Raw genomic sequence first — 16,544 nt, 5'->3', positions numbered from 1 at the left:
CTCAATATACTCAGGGAAATTTGAGCATGGTGACACCCAAGAAGATCTTATTTATTATTCACACCCTCAGAGAGTCAGTACCCAAGTCTTTTTCTTTGCTTCTTTCTCTCTCAGTCACAGTAACAAAAATGTATCGTATGACCTGAATTACTTATACATTGTGATCATTAGATGCTTTCAGTTTTTTTTGTTTTTGTCATGTTTGATAGAGTTGTGCTTTAGATGTTGTGTGGCATCTGTCTTCTTCCATTTATAGTGTTCCGTCAGTGGTACCTGGATATAGATATAATGATGAAGGGGGTGTGTTTGTTTGCTTGTGCATGTGGGTACACAGGGAACTAATAACAGAACAGGACATGCCACATCTGGTTAGTTCAGGTGGTCCCATCCTGCAGTAAACACTGGTTAGTGTGTTTGTGTATATATATGCATGTGGACATGTACAGCATGTGCACCATTTTCTCAGTAACAATCTAGAGACCTGTGATGTTGCAGTTGCATTGTTTCTCTCCTCACATGCTTCAGCTTCCAAACATATTTCCAAGAAATTATTGAGCTCTACAGCATGAAAACATAGGGTGAATGGGTTCCCTGGGCTGAAGCCCTGGAGTATTGTGTATTTTGGAGGTGTATTGTGTATTTTGCAGGTCAGTAATAGACTGAAAACCCTGGTGTATTGTGTATTTTGGAGGTGTATTGTGTGTTTTGCAGGTCAGTAGTGGGCTAAAGCCCATTGTGGAATATTAATTTGTTGTGTTAAGGCTAATCAGAGAGTGACGCATCACTCAGCAGATAGCTTAAACTTAATTTTAGTCCGCAGGTACATTGCCGGCCATTAAAAGATGCTGGCCTACTTGTGGGAATAAGTGAACTGTTTAAGCTGAAATTGTTCAGGTTAGATGTTTGAATCATTTAGTATGCTGTTTGATAATCCTGCAGTGTCTGGTTAGTGAGTTTTGTAACGATGTAGGCCTTGAATAGAACTTCAGTTTAAACAACTATATTAGAAACAAAACTGTACAAAAACATATGCTTGAAAAAGTTACAATGATATTATTTTTTAATATTTGTATTGTTTGTATTATTATCTGCTTATCTGGAAATTTGGGAAAAGGAAACATTTTCTGTTTTAGTTAGTTTTCATTTGTTCAAGGTTTTTTAAATATGTGGTAATCTTGTTATATTTGGCCAGATTTGCACAGGTAGATTTTTATTTTTTTGTTGATTGTTTTAGTATGCGACCCTGTCGGAGAAGCAGCTTAGAAAATGAATGGATGGATGGATGGATGGATGGATGGATGGATGGATATATTAGTATGTTTAGTTTATTGTTATTTTATTGAAGTTATTTGCATTTTAGTTTAAGCTTATTGCAGTAACCCTGGTGCTTGCCATGCTCTGTTAGTAAACTTAGAGCTAATCCTAGACTGGATTACTGTGGCTTTCTCAAATGTGCTGTCCACTGTGTGTAGGTGGGGGCTGGAGTGTGTGGGATGGTGGATTTGGTACAGGAAGTCTGGCTCTTTTGTAAAACCTGAGAAATGCTGATGTGGACATAGGAATGATTAGATTGGCAGCTTGGAGAGAGAGGGAAAGAGTGAATGGAGAGCTGGGTGGAGGTTTGAATAAATTGTTTTTCTTTTCTCTGTTTCACAATGATTGAGAGTAACAACAACCATTTTCTATGTTTATATCTAAACTTTTTGAGCTGCTCTGTAATGCACCTTGATTTGGGCTTTGGGGTAGAAGATGTGCAAGGTTTTTGCCCTCCTTTATTGGTGGTGCTGTTGTGTAATGTGACAGACCTGCAGTACAGCAGCAACTGGTTGTAATTAAAACTGGTTTTAAGAAAAACGAAAACAAATGTTCCCATCAGCAGATATGGTTCATCTTTAGAGTACAGTGGATCATTTGACTTTATCTGTTACTGTCAGCACTAAGTAAGTAAGTATTACTGGGAGATATATCTATATGAGCATGCCATGATATTGACATGATGTAGCTTTTTCAGTTGCCATTTATTTTTAGCAATATAATTAAAAGGTAATGAGCTTCATATCCATGATGTAAGCATTATATCCATGAAATTTTGTTCATGAGTTCTGAGCGATGTTCCAGTCCTGCCTTCCTGCTGGCTCTGGCTGCATCAGGGCCTGGTGGATGGGCACATGCCACAAATGCTTACATCATTTGGGACAGGTAGATAAGCATTTTAATGCGTTTTTAGGTATTTGGTTCTGTTGGCTGTGCAGGCTGTACCCGTGGTATCCAGAACCTGACAGTCAACTGCAATGAGCGCTTCCAACTGTTTTGAGATAAAAAGTTTGAAATCTATTCAAATTAAATAAATAGTAAGTTTCTTTTTTGGAAATGTGTCTTATGTGTGGTTACATTTGCAATACTATGTGATGTGCAATGTAACAGCCTTTTGAAAGAGAAGAATTTTATCATAACAGAAGAAAACAAAGTTTGTCATGCTCATTGGACATTCCTTACTGTAGTGAGGTCAGGTGCTGATGTTAGATAATTACACTCAGGAAAAAAAGTATGATGCTGTCACTGGGGCAGTACCCTTCTTGTCACTGGGGTGGTACCCTCACGGGTACATCTCAGCACTTTTAGTCATGGAACATAACTGTACCATAATCCACTGAAATTACGTTTTCTAAGATGTATTGTCTCTATGCACCCTGTCTCGCCTCAAGGCTTTTTATTAAATGGTTCTGTTTTAAAAAATAGTTTATAAAAAGATACAGATATCTACTTTTCCACTGGGAAATACTTATATATGGTACACAATTGGACCTTAAAACCACTGTAGGTACCTTTGAGGGAACGTTTACACTGTTTGTGCCTTGATGAATGAATCATGTACCTGCATGGTACTTTTATTTCTAACTGTCACGATTGGCTCCTCCCACTCAATGTGCGTTTGTTTTGGTTTTGTTACTCCGCCCTTGATTGTGTTCACCTGTCCCTCATTGTCCCGTGTATTTAAGCCCTGTGTTTGCCCCTTGTGTTTGCCAGTCTTTGTATGAATGTATTGGTCTCTGTTTCTTGTCCTTGCCTTGTTTGAGGTATCGGTCTGTTGGATGTTTTGGTCTGTTGTTTGAACGGTTTGTGTTGCTCATCATGTCTGTACCTGATTCTGTCCGTATTGGCTTTATGCCCCTGACCGTATTGACCACGACCCTGGATTTTCCCTTAATAAATCTCGCTTATCTCAGCGTATGCGTCCGCCTCCTTGCTCCCTGTTACACTAACAGTGTAGTTCTGGGTCACAAACAGCGCTCTGACTCATCCCAAAGGTCTTAAATATTCTTCCATCACTTCCAGGAAACATTGCTCCACACCCCAGTGGACCTCTTTAGCTGTCTCTTGGCATTGACCATGGTGACCTCAGGCTTATGTACAGAATTCTTGGATTGAAAGGGCTGTCATATGTCTGGATACATTTGACCAATCAGTGAATCTTGATATATCAATATCACTCAGTTCTAGGTTAGTGAGGAATTTAATCTCTACATCTCTTCATCTGAGAGAGGATGTATGTATATTTCTTTGCAGTTGATATTTGTGCGTGTGTGTGTGTGTGTGTGTGTGTGTGTGTGTGTGTGCGTGTGCATGCACCCATTTTGCTGATGCTGATGTCCTACAATAGTCTGGCTGTAAACATCGTGTGACTGCAGAATGATCAGTTTTAACATTAACACCACAGTTATATAAGGTACACAGCCAGTGTCACACATTAAACAGTGTTACCTAGTATTGTCTCTTAGTTTACACTTGGACAGAGCTAATGTCTTTATGATGTGGCTGTTACGAGGCTATAAATGTGTGTCTGAGCTTGAACATAGTCAGAATCTTGGCCATTATTAGAGAAATGAACATTTCTCTTATTATGTGCTGTATTCCTCTAGTGGTTTTTGAGTTTGCTCAATGTAATTGCTGTTTTCATGATTGAATAGAATGAAGAAGAGATGTCTGAAAGAAGAGAATTGAACAGTTGTATGAAGACTAAGGATAGCATGTTTTAAGTCTTTATGTCTACTCTTTATGTCTTGCTTGCCTTTTTTTAATAGAGAAATGTCCTGTGACATGCCAGAGCGTTTCCATCAAACCATTTTTCGAAAAAAAGTGAGGAAAACTTGAAAAATGACATAAATGATGTATTGTACTTTCGGTAATGAAAATGTCCGATATCTGTAGAAGTATATTGCTAAATAGTTACTGTAAACGTTTATTTAGAAGACTGGACAGTTGATCAGGACTATTTGACCATGTGATTGGTCTCCTTTAAACCAATGTTTCCTGTCTTAGTTCTGTGTGATCTTCAGGCGGTTGATATAGGCCCTGGTTGCACCCTCAGGACACAATGTGATTGGATTACATTAGGATCACGTAAACCGCATTTGGAGGAGGTCAGAGATGGTTGTTGACCAGAGGTTGTAAACGTAATTCGTTTCCATTATCTGTATACAATTACAGGTGAGCAGGTGATAAACAGAATACGCAAAACTGGAGGATGCACAAGGCTTGCACTCTGAGCTGATAAAAGTGGGTGGTTCGTACTGTTAATGGGGAAAAAGTGAAAAAAGAAAAAGAGAAATAGCTTTTGTATTGATGTGCTTTCTACGTGAGTAAAGTGCAGTCAGATGTCATACGGTCACACTAGGGGTGCATTTTAGTGCAAAGTCTATATGGAATCTGGCCGAAGTGTATCCACGTATGATTCAGACACAAGACACATTTAGTAAAAGGTGTAAATAGGTTTATTTTTGCTCTGTTCCAACTCAAAATACACCTGAACCAGACTGAGCCAAAAAATACTAGGTAATCCTGCTATGTGCTGGGAGCTTGGATGCTGCAAAAATGTGGGCCATCTGGGGGTCCCCAAAGACTGGACTGGGAAACACTGCCTTAAAACTGCTTCTGCTAGAATAGAAATCAGGAGTCACGTACATTACTGCCAGTGTTTTTTGTATTGAAGACCTCACAGGGCTCGAAAGTAGTGCTTGTCTATGGGAGGCAAATCCAGCCAAAAAAGAAATGAAATTAAAACAATAAAAATGCAAATGTAAACCTCTTTTTGCCATTTCTTTTTCCAAACATCTGTGCAAATATCTTGCCAAAATCAAAAATTAAATGAAATACCAATTTAATTTTGCAATTTAATTTTTTTCACATGAGCACGAATCATTTGTGACAAAAATAAAAATAAATTTAAAACAGCAATTTGTCATTTCATTTTAGTCGTTATTCTGGTGTTTCATGGCAAATCTAAAATGTAAAAAGCTAATAGAGTAAAGAAAATACAAGCTTTACTTTGGCGTTGGCTTTTCCTCATGAAATGCAGAATACGTGTCAAAACTAAAATCAGAATGCAATGTTTACATTCTTATTTCTTTTTATAGCAATCGGATGCGTATCTGACAAATGGCAAAAAGAGGTTTGCATTTACATTTTATTGTTTTAATTTTAATTTCTGTGTTGCCTGGATTTGCCTCCTATACTTGTCCACTTGTCTGAGAAGAAGTAAAAGTTAGGATAACACTTTATTTGGAGTTCATTGTAGATGATTAATAAACTCTTAAGAGATGGTCAGTAACACGTCAACAACATATCAGTGAAGTAGCAGTAGTGCAGCTTCTGAATACAGTGAAGTTAATATCTTGTAGATATTTGGCCGTAATCGTAACTCTCATATGTTTCTGACATGTTGCTGAGAGTCTGCTGAGTGTTTGTTTCATCTTGAAGGACCACTCAAAATAAAGTGCCAACAAAGTTTGTGTCATGCATGTCGATGGTGAATTTACTCGTCTGACCAGACAATTAAAACAAATAGCCACAGCAATTTTTTACAAAATAAAACACTTTAAGAATGATCATTTCAGCAAAAACACTTTAAATGAGTATGTTACCCAGAAGGGTAGCGTACCAAGAAACATGCGCATTGCTCACAAACAGCAACAAATTTTATGTCTTAATCAGACCTGAGGGCTTCATTTCAGCAGCAGCTGAGCTAATTGGTTGGTATGTTCTTGAAAACTCCTCACCCCTGGCAAAATGCCAAGTAAAATTCTGAATCTGTACAAAATCTAATGCTGACAATAAACGAGTCTGAGAGAAAACCGATTCCTACACAGAGGGATGAATTTGATTGGGGAAACTACAGCGAAGAGCAGGGAATGCTCTGTAATGAAAGTGTAAGATGTACAGCAACCATTCACAGCACTGCTGCTAAAACCAGAGCATACGTTTTGTAGAACTACAGGCTCAAATTATTCATCTTACACTTATGTCCTTGAGCTTGGTCATTAACATGGACACTGGCAGAGAGCCGGGGCTGCTTTGTATGTGCAATTTGCATCTGTTGACACTGCCTGAGCTTCTTAATCTATTAACCACAGAAAAGATTAGTCTTGTCCATTCTAGTGCTGCAGTGATGCATGATGCAGCTATGTAAAGAGAAGCAATAACCAGGCTGTGCTCTTGCAGGGACATAGGAAGTGGTGTGCTAAAGGTGCTGCAGACTCCCCTACTTTCAGGATTGTTTACCAACTGCAACTGCTAAGAGTAATAATATAAAATAACTTTATAATTAGCATATTAAGTGCCTATATGCGTTTTTAGGTTGGACCAAAAGTGAAACTCCACATTTTCACTTGAAAAAGCCAGAGCACCACTGTGCTGCTGCAGTGTGTTATTGTATAAAACAAGCTTTCACTGGCTTCGTTTGTTCTGTTAACATTTTTGATCTGTGATGTGTTGCCACCGCAACAGCCTTAGTCCGTAATTAGACATATAATTAGACCTGTTACAAAAATGAAATAATCACCTGATCACAGTCATTTTCCACAGTTGTTAGCTTTCCCCATCATACATTTAAATTGTAGCAAACAGAATGTGAATTGGGTGCATTTTCGTCTTTCAGCTTTAGGCAAAAGCTTGTTAAACAAAAGAAAGCAAAAATGCATTTAAATCATGCCTATCCTGGGTGCTACCATTATAGGACAGTAATATGAGCAATGTTGGTTTATTTTTTTGGTGTATTTGAGCTTGAGCTGTGTCTGCTGTCAGTTGGGAACTACTAAGTATTGATGTCTAGGAGGCAGAGTAGCTAATTCAGTCAATTTGATCAGTTTAGGTTTGGACTTGAATAGTTGCATACAATGAACAATACAAAACGATTCAGTTGTTTATTTCAGTTATTTCTATGGCAATTAATTGCCAGCTGAAATTTCATAATCATGATAGACCTACATACAGTTTAATTTAAATTAAAGTGAGGCAGCTGACATTGGTTAACACCATCGTGTGTTATGGAGTGGATTTTATAGACTCTCTTTTCTCAAATACAAACTATAACAATCATAATTCTGATGTTCTAAAAGACCTATCATCGTTTATCATTAGCAAAATATTGGTTCAGCCTTTATGTAGTAGAACTGCAGTGAGCACATATACACAAACAGTGGGTGGTATAAATGGTAAAGGTTGGTGGCTTTGCACTTTAGCACAAAACAGTTTAAGTATAAGGTCATTAAGCAGTCCATGTCTTCTTATTTCCATTTGTTCCCAGTGCCTTATGATAAAGGTGTGCTGTCAACGTTTGACTTGTATATGCAAATCCTAGAAGCAACTTTTCCAGGAAGCAAGGACGTGTCCTATATACCACTGAACAAGGATTTTTTTTTATCAATGTCTTTCTATCAAATTGCCTGGAATAACAGGAGGTTTTTTTCCTTATGGTTTCTGTGCTGCAGAGGCTGAAACGAGTTAACAAATGCATGACATGATAACAATGCAAATAATTATTGATAAGAAGCGCCAAGTTAGACGTGTTGAAGTCGGGAAACACCGTTTACTTGTAGAGTATCACTAATGATCTTTTTATAGTACTCATTTCAAGAGATGTTTAATCATATCCCTCCCTGCATACCCACAATTCATTGTCACAATTTAGTCACATTACCAGTGTTCATATTTTTTTTTTGGGAGACAAAACTACAGTTTCTTTAAAAAAAAATAAGTGGGTGCTGAGTGTATAATTGTTAGAAGCGGGAATCTCTAAGCACCAAAAGATTCGATTTGATTTTGAATCAGGGTGCCAAGAGTATATCGCTGCTGTTGGAAAACCTCATATCTCCAAAATGATAACTTTACAGGAGAAGGAAAAACATATTTTGCTTTTAATGTAAGTCAATGGAACCAGACTTTTTTCCAAGTCATTTTGGGCCATTTCTTTTGGTCCATTCTTCATGAAATTTACTCACAGTGTAGAGGACAATAGATATTTTCAAAGTATGTCTAAAACGTTTGATTACCTTATGATTCCTTTTACTGTATTTGTCAATAAAAAGTAGTCTTAACTTGGAATTTGAATGTAGCCACTCTCTGCAAACGTCTTAAATCATCTAAAACTGTGTGTGCGTGCGTGTGTGTGTGTGTGTGTGTGTGTATATGTATATATATATATATATATATATATATATATGTACATACGTGTGTGTGTGTGTGTGTGTGTGTGTAATCATTACATATATAGTTGTAAGACTATTTCATCATCTAATAGGTTGTAACAAAATAATAACTAAGTAAATAAAAAAACATCCAAAAAAGGAGCTGCATCTTTTTGTTCTCTGTCATATATTGTATACCATTGTATACAAGTCATTTTTCCCCATAGAAGGTAGCAATAATGAAATATTAATGAAATAATAATAGAAGGTAGCACTAATGAGAACCCCTGACCTTTGCACTGCAAGGCTGTTAAACCAGATGTCCAAACAAGTTGTAACGCATGAAGCTTTTTTAAATGTCATTTGTCACATCATTGGTTTCAGTACCCAAAACAGAAAGAAAATTGGGTCCTGTTTACTATTATTTTTAAACTTTTATTCATAGACATGAAAATGTGACCACTTTATCTGCAAAATGCATGCATTAATGAGATCCTGCGTTTTTTCCTCCTCAAGCTGGGCTTTGCCAACGTGTCCTACTTCATAATGTCTCTGGGTGCACGTGAGTTTACCTTACAGTAGAGAAAATCCAGAGCCTATAGAAAAAAATTGATCTGGACATCTTGTGAATTGATTCAGCATCTTTAAAGAGAGAATCGCAGTGGGTCTAAGAACCATTTTTCTTACCCCTAATATTAGTAGCTTTATGTTTCATATGAGCAGTAACTTGTACCTTTTCAAAATCTGTTCATGCAAAGGAGGTATAACTATGCCATGCTTTCTTTTTCACATGCTTTTTTAATGTGTTTCATTTTTTCTGTGGTAGTGGTCTGTACTTGCAGCCCCCTCCCGCCAACACAGGAAACACTCATACACACTCTTGCACGCCCAGAGCCCCCTCACCTTTTAGCTCCCACACCCATTCTCCACTCACCTCTTAAATGTCACACACAATATTTATTTCCTCCTCATGTGTTCATTTGCATGGCTGAAAAGCCTCGGATGAAGAGAGTGTTGAACCTTAAAGTCAACATCAGACATCAGATGGGGCTTTTGTGTGTGTGTGTGTGTGTGTGTGTGTGTTTATATAAATGCATGCTTACATTAAAGTAGGGAAATGGCAAAAAGGAATAAATGTATGACAACATATCAAATAATAGTGTCAAAGTGTAAAAGTATAACTAAAGTATAATGTATGTCCTTGTTGTCAGACATTTTATCTCGTGGCACACACAGCCTACATGCTGTAATAATTTTACTAAGTTTGCTTCATGTAAACTGTTTTAACTTGTCAACTTGGTTTTGGTTGTTGGCTCAGTGTGTCCTAAATTTAATCTTTCATGTATTTTCCAGTTGATGCGTCCTTAAGCACAATATTTAGGTTTTTTTCTGTTGTTTAATCAATTGGAACAGAGAGAAAAAGAATGAGTGGTGCCACATATAAAAAATAATCAGAAATTTTGAAGACAATTATAATTATACTCTGTATGTAATGCCACATGCAGTTGGTCAGCATTCTTAAAGTACTGACAGTATCTTGATATGCTTAAAAAGCCTGTTGGGACCAAATTTATAATGATAATGTTAAATATTGTCATATTGCCCACCCCTAGAGCCCACCTCTTTGTGTGTTGTTTTGTACCTGTGTGCTTTAATAGGTGTTTGTACATGTTGTTTTTCCTCTGTGTGTGTTTGTGTGCACGTTTTACAGCAGCGCTCTACTCCGTCTCCCCTGTCACTTCATTAAGTGTCTCTCATTTCTCTCTCTGGAGGCTGAAACTTTTCCACCTCCAAACACCACAAACACATTTGCAGCATTGCTGCAGACCTTCACCCCAAAACATTCCATCTTCTGCATTCCGTGGGTTCTTTTGTGTGTGTGTGTGTGTGTGTGTGTGTGTGTGTGTGTGTGTGTGTGGGTGTGGGTGTGTGTGTGCGCGTGTGCAGAGTCTTGACTCTCAAACCCCACTCAGTCTCCCTGGAAACCAGATCTCCTGTTGCTAGGCTACAGGCTGTGTGGCCTAACTGATTGTATCTGCTCAGTGTAGAGTGACGCGTTAACTCTCTGTGTCTGTGTGTGTGTCTGTGTGTGTGTCTGTGTGTGTGTGTTATGTCACTACTTCAGATGAATCTGTGTGGATCGTGCTGGATATATTATCACATGTCAGAGGTACACTAGTGGCCAAAGGTTTGGAGTCACTTGCCATATTAACAATATGTAATTTGATTTAGACTAATAATTGATACAATATGGTATTAAATTTTACAGTCAGTTCACCAGAAGGTGTTCAGAGATGCTTTATTCAATATTTTAAAAATTCTATTAAAAAAAAGAATAAAATTATATTCTGTAATCATCAGTTTACATTCACTATTTTGTCAAGTTATTAGCCTTTGATCTGCACTTTTGAAATATGATGAATCCTGGATATTAATGTTATAATAGCTTGATATGTCATAGTACATATCAGACACACATTTAAGCTTAAAGAAAAGAAGAACAAAGAAAGAAAGAAAGGATGTAGTGTGCTGTATAATACTATTTGAACAGCAGTTAAAATGTACAAAAACTTTGTAGGTTACTAGTTTTCCAAAATTAGACTGAGGAACATGTTTGGTTTTCTTTTAGTTACAAATGTATTTTTTCATGACAAAAAAAATTTAAAAGAGACCACTGACCAATGGTGTGCACTATTCTGCAACTAGATTGGTTTTATATAATCAAAAATAATTCTGAACTTTTGCACACAGTGAGTGCTCACATATGCTGTGTATGTGTACGAAATGAAGACTTTTAGGATAAAAGAAATTATATGTAATAACATGAACTTTGCCTTTGGATTTCTCTCTATGATGTGTGCGTGTGTGTGTGTGCGTGTGTGTGTGTGTTTGTGCGTGTGTGTGTGCGTGTGTGTGTGTGTTTGTGTGTGTGTGTGTGTGTGTGTGTGTGTGTTAGAGAGAGAACATTTTGTCCTGAGAAGGGATAATGGTTCTGCAGGGCCCTGCAGGGACAACAGATAAGCACTTTAAGAAACTCGATCTCTTTATGCTTTTATTGCCGTACTTAGCACCAAGTAAATGTTCAGACATCTCCTACAAACACACACTCACACATGCTCATGCATTAGCCGTCTTTGAAGCAGACCAAATTTAATCCACAGAGAGAGACGAAGAGGCTCAGCTTTAATGTCTGCTCTCACATGGCTTCATGCTACATTACACTCAAACACACGCAGCGTGTGTTTTGCCTGTGTGTGTGTGTGTGTGTGTGATGTAATAGTTTCTTCTAAAAGTGTTGTGTGGGGTTATGTTATTTATCACGTGTGATTTGTGACTTTAAAATTGTATATGTGTGTTTGTGTGTGTTTCAGGTAAAGGATCTGACGCGGTTTCTGGACCCAAGTGGCCTGGGTGTCATCAGCTTTGAGGATTTCCACAGAGGCATCACTGCCATCAGCAACGGAGGTATATATACACACACACCATCACCACCACTTTGTTCTACCAAGAGCAGCAGAGATGTTTGTTCAAACACTCTTTCTCTCTCTCTCTCTCACACACACACACACACACACACAATACATAGACCTCTCCTCAGAGACCAGCATCAAGTTATGAAGGTCTAAGAACTCTGCTGTATACTGCAGAAGAACAGGTGTGTGTGTGTGTGTGTGTTTGTGTGTATGGTACATTAATGTTAGGTAAAAGTTTTCTTTTTCTTCACTGTATTTAACCATAGTTTACTGTAGTTAACCATCTGTTTATTAACTAGATATTGGTCCATTAACTCAAATATCAAAATGAGTCAAAATGCACATCCCTAACACACACACACACACACACAGTCTTACAGTACATGGATTGCTTCAACAGCATGTTATAAAAGTAATAGAACGCATTTACTGCAGAAGCATGAGTGTGTGTCCCTAACACAAACACTCAGGATAGATCACTATCCAGCAGCTCAGTAAAGTTTGCATTTGATATATTTTATTATTAAGAAATGACCAAAGGAAACATTTGGTCACTGTGCTTAAGTAAGGCTTGAAGAGGCTGCCTTAAATGACTTAATCAGCTAGTAAACTGTTCTATAGAATACCATGTACTATCATTGCTCTTTACAGAAAATTGGCTTGAAATTATTATTTACCCACTTTTTTCATTCCTAAACACCTTGAAAGTCACAGAGAAGGAAACAATTCCCATTAGTTAATTCCCATTAGTTAATTGGTTAATTTTGGCTTTGGACACCACACTGGATTATACTGTGTTCTGAGTCTTCAACCAGCAGTCAGTCGGAGACATTCTCAGATCATTTCTGGTAAAAATAGACAGATTCTGATTGAAAACACCTGTGAAGACTGATTCCGATAAATGAAGAGTACTAAATTGCTACTGACGTTAGCAAGACACATAAGCCAGTGTCATTTTGAATTGGAGTAAAGTGATAGTGCACATTACTAACACAATGCATTAGCATTAGAGTTTTGGGTGAGGTTTGCTGATATGAACTCGATGAAAATAGAAGCGTTTCAGCAATTATAAAGGCTGTTAGCAGTTTTGTAATGGCTGCCCTGACTCACTGTCAGCGCAATGCAAACCCATTAAGACAAGACACTCTGTATGGCTGTACAGCTCTAAACACAGTGATCTTTCTGTCTATCTGTCTATCTATCTGTTCAACTATGTTTCACTATGTATGTATTTATCTGTCTGTCTGTCTATCTGGCTACCTGCCTGTCCATCTTTCTATCTATTAATCATTCTCGAGGGATAGAGAGCAACAGAGTGAGAGAGAGAGGGGGGAGAGAAAAAGAGAGAGAGAGAGCACCTGCAAAAATTTGATCACTTTGTCAAATTGTTAAGTTGATTTCTCCGTAGAGAACAACTTCAACATGACATTTTGCTGCAGAGTTACGTGCATAATGTCTATTTATTTGTTGTTTAACGTATTGGTTTGACATGATGGGTCAGCTTCTACTCAAGGTTTTTCTGTGGAATGGTTAATCAAGTACTGGAGTACCCGAGGACATGCCTAGTGAGTGTTTTTGTCTGGTTTGATTGCTAAATCCACTCACATCCTTACCTCGGTCTATTAGTCTTGACACAGCAAGTATAAATCAACTGATTTCTGCTTCTATTAAAGATGCAAAGGGTGATCTAGGCTCTGTAAAATGAGACACACATACAGACACACACAGTGCTGTATCATTGTGTTTGTAAAGTTATTTGATGCCACTTGTTACTTGATTCTCACAGTGGTGTCGCTGCCGGTGATGGCAGTAGGACAGGCTGAAATCAAAACTAATGTTTCCATTGTAGAATCTAATGATTATTAACCCTTAGAAGAGCTCACTTCTTACTGTCTTTTTCTATGTGCTAAATTAACATCACAGCATTATTTAAATGTAATTGCATAACTAATTACATAGTTACATAATGAATTACATTTACACCAAAGATACAGGGGTACTCAACCATCCAGTTCAAGACATATGTGTTGGAATATAAAATCACTTTGCAAGTATTCATTATATTTCATCACTGAAAGAAAATATACAAACAAAAAATTCAGAGAAACATTGATTTGTTTTAAAATGACCTAAACCTAAAAGTTTTTCTCATATGTAGAACGTCATATGTAGAAAGTCAGAACGTTTTGTTACATATTTTCCAAACCGCTTTTCCTTCTTGGGGGGGGGGTAAAAATCTCCTCTTCCATCTATACAGCTGTGTCATAGATGGAAAGTTTAGAATCCACACTAACTGCACAATTTCATGTTTTAATGAACCATGTGAAATAATATAAAATAACTACATGCTTTTGCTGTCGATGGTGATACCAGCCCCTTCCAAGAATGAATGATTAATGGGGATTTCTGTCTTCAATTATCAGATTTATTAACTCATTCTTAGATAATGTGTTAAGAACAAAACCAAAGCCACATTCTGTCGCTTTCTTTCCGTCTTTCACTTTTGTCTGATTTGTAGGAGAGATGAAAAAGCGATGGAAAGAGAAGTTTCAGGCTGTGACTCAGATATATAAATTATTTATTGATCCACTTCCTAACAAAGAACTCCCATCATGACGCCACAGCACAGCTAAAATGACTGGTTCTTTTTTCCATTTCTCTGAGAGCGCACCACACTAAGACTGAGGCAAGATGTTTTAACGTGCTAAATATTCAAAAAAGGGGCATTTACTGTATCACAGTCTGTAGAATGATGCTTGTGTCTTGGTAGAGCAATATGGTGCTGGAATCAGTGGTTGTTAGCAGAGATCTAGTCTCTAGTCTGGTACTTTTCACCACATAACATAGTCATGAACCGCCTACCTTCACAGGAAGAAGCAGTTTGTGTAACATGCCAAATGAGTAATCACAGCCCGCTGCTTTGGTGTGTTATGAACTGGGAGGCATTAATGAAAATCACACAAGTATATATCAAGCTTTTTCATCACAGCGTCCAGTGCAGGCAACTGTTAGCTGTTGTTTTTCAGTGTTTCAATTTAGCTTGAAAAAAAATGATTTCCCTTTCTGTTAGAATGATAAACATTGCAGGAAAGTGTGTGTGTGCATAGACATGATAGCCAGTCAAAGGGCAGCTCACAATATCACAATAGTTGTCATCAGCTTTGTGTGCATATCAGAACATATCAGACACTCCGTTTTTTGTGAAGTGGGAGCACCTCAGGGTTGAGTGTTGAGCCAACCCGAGTTGCAAGAACAGCTTCAGTGCACCTTGGCATAGATTCTACAAGTCCCTAGAGCTGTTCTGGAGGGATATAATTTCATTCTTTCAGAAGACCTCCCCTCAGTTGGTGTTTTGATGATGGTGGTGAAATAGGGCTGGAGAAAATATCTTAATGTGATTTTTCCAGTATTGTGTTTATTTTCTATAAATTAAGGTCAAGGCCTGTTTCTTTGGCCAAAAACATCAGCATATTCATGTTTTCTGTCTTCAGGCTTGACCTGACTGTAATGTGCCAAACTACCAGTTAGTTGTAGCATGGGTGTTTGGTTGCTTCTTATTGGTCTAATTCAACCAAAGACATTTCACAAGCACAGTGTTATTTGGTTAAATTTTGCAATTTGCTATTGTTTAAGGGGAATTTCAACAATTTACCAAAATGTCTGCATAATTAAATTCTAAGTTAAACAAAGACATGTTCTGATGTGAAAAGTTCTAGAAAAACTTACCAAGTCAGAATTGTTCACAGTGGTGGGGATGGGAACCAGACGTGATTAATACCTCTAAAAGGTCCCTCACAGAACATTTTTACGTTAAATGCTGGATGTCTGAGACATTGTTTTATGATACTTTCGAAATAAAGTTTTTTCCTAAAATGTATTTTTGAACTCCATTCATGGTAGAGAGATGCATGCAGGGCATTGTAGGGCAAAATAGACCATAAAGAAACCTTTTTTTAAACACTATTATACCATCATCAACAATACATATTAAAATACAGAAGACACACGTAGGTTCACGTGTGGTTTTGAACCATGAATAAAATAGCTATATATTTGTTGTAGACATTGTGACCCCTGCTTCTTATCACCACCACTGTAAAGAAACCTAAGTTGTAAAGTTTCTCCGCAAGGAACCATTTTATATTAAACTACGCCGAATTACTTTGTTTCCATCTCAGTGGTTGACTTAAGCAGAAATGTTGAAAAGATGGTGGAATTTCCATTTAAGACCGTTGTTGTATAGGCTGTAATTAAAATGGCAACTCTTGTGATTTCAAAATTGCTTTCTTTCAAACTACAATTTAAATGTAAAAAGATTGGAGATCGCTGTCCAACATCCAAAATCTCCCATGGGTGGTCATCTGAATTAAGATCTGGTAACTGCAAAGGCCATAGCATATGATATACATCATTTTCATACTCACTCATCCATCCATTCATTGTCATCTTGAGAAGAAGTATCACTCCTCAGGATAGGATCGTCAGTCAGAATAACTTTGTATTGGTTTGCAGACGCCTTACTGTGCCTGTACTGTTCTTTTGGTGTACACTGCACATGCACTCACCCACCTGTGGAGAACATGGTGAAGGATGAGACATCTGTGTCAAT

At 37.5% G+C, this 16,544-nt stretch overlaps 1 protein-coding gene across 2 annotated transcripts in view; it reads left to right on the top strand.

The window, feature by feature from the left end:
• rab11fip3 (RAB11 family interacting protein 3 (class II)) overlaps positions 1 to 16,544 on the top strand; it is a 74,311-nt gene that overhangs the window by 4,971 nt on the left and 52,796 nt on the right. For both annotated transcript variants that reach the window (XM_017700820.2, XM_017700819.2), the window contains exon 2: positions 11,834 to 11,927. In XM_017700820.2, coding sequence (XP_017556309.1) covers positions 11,834 to 11,927 — 94 coding nt within the window. The remainder of the gene's footprint in view (positions 1 to 11,833; positions 11,928 to 16,544) is intronic.

Source organism: Pygocentrus nattereri, chromosome 3 (genome assembly GCF_015220715.1).
Source record: "Pygocentrus nattereri isolate fPygNat1 chromosome 3, fPygNat1.pri, whole genome shotgun sequence".
NCBI classification, from domain to species: domain Eukaryota; kingdom Metazoa; phylum Chordata; class Actinopteri; order Characiformes; family Serrasalmidae; genus Pygocentrus; species Pygocentrus nattereri.
Note: the sequence above shows the minus strand (reverse complement) of the source record. Positions and strands in the feature narration are given on the sequence as shown.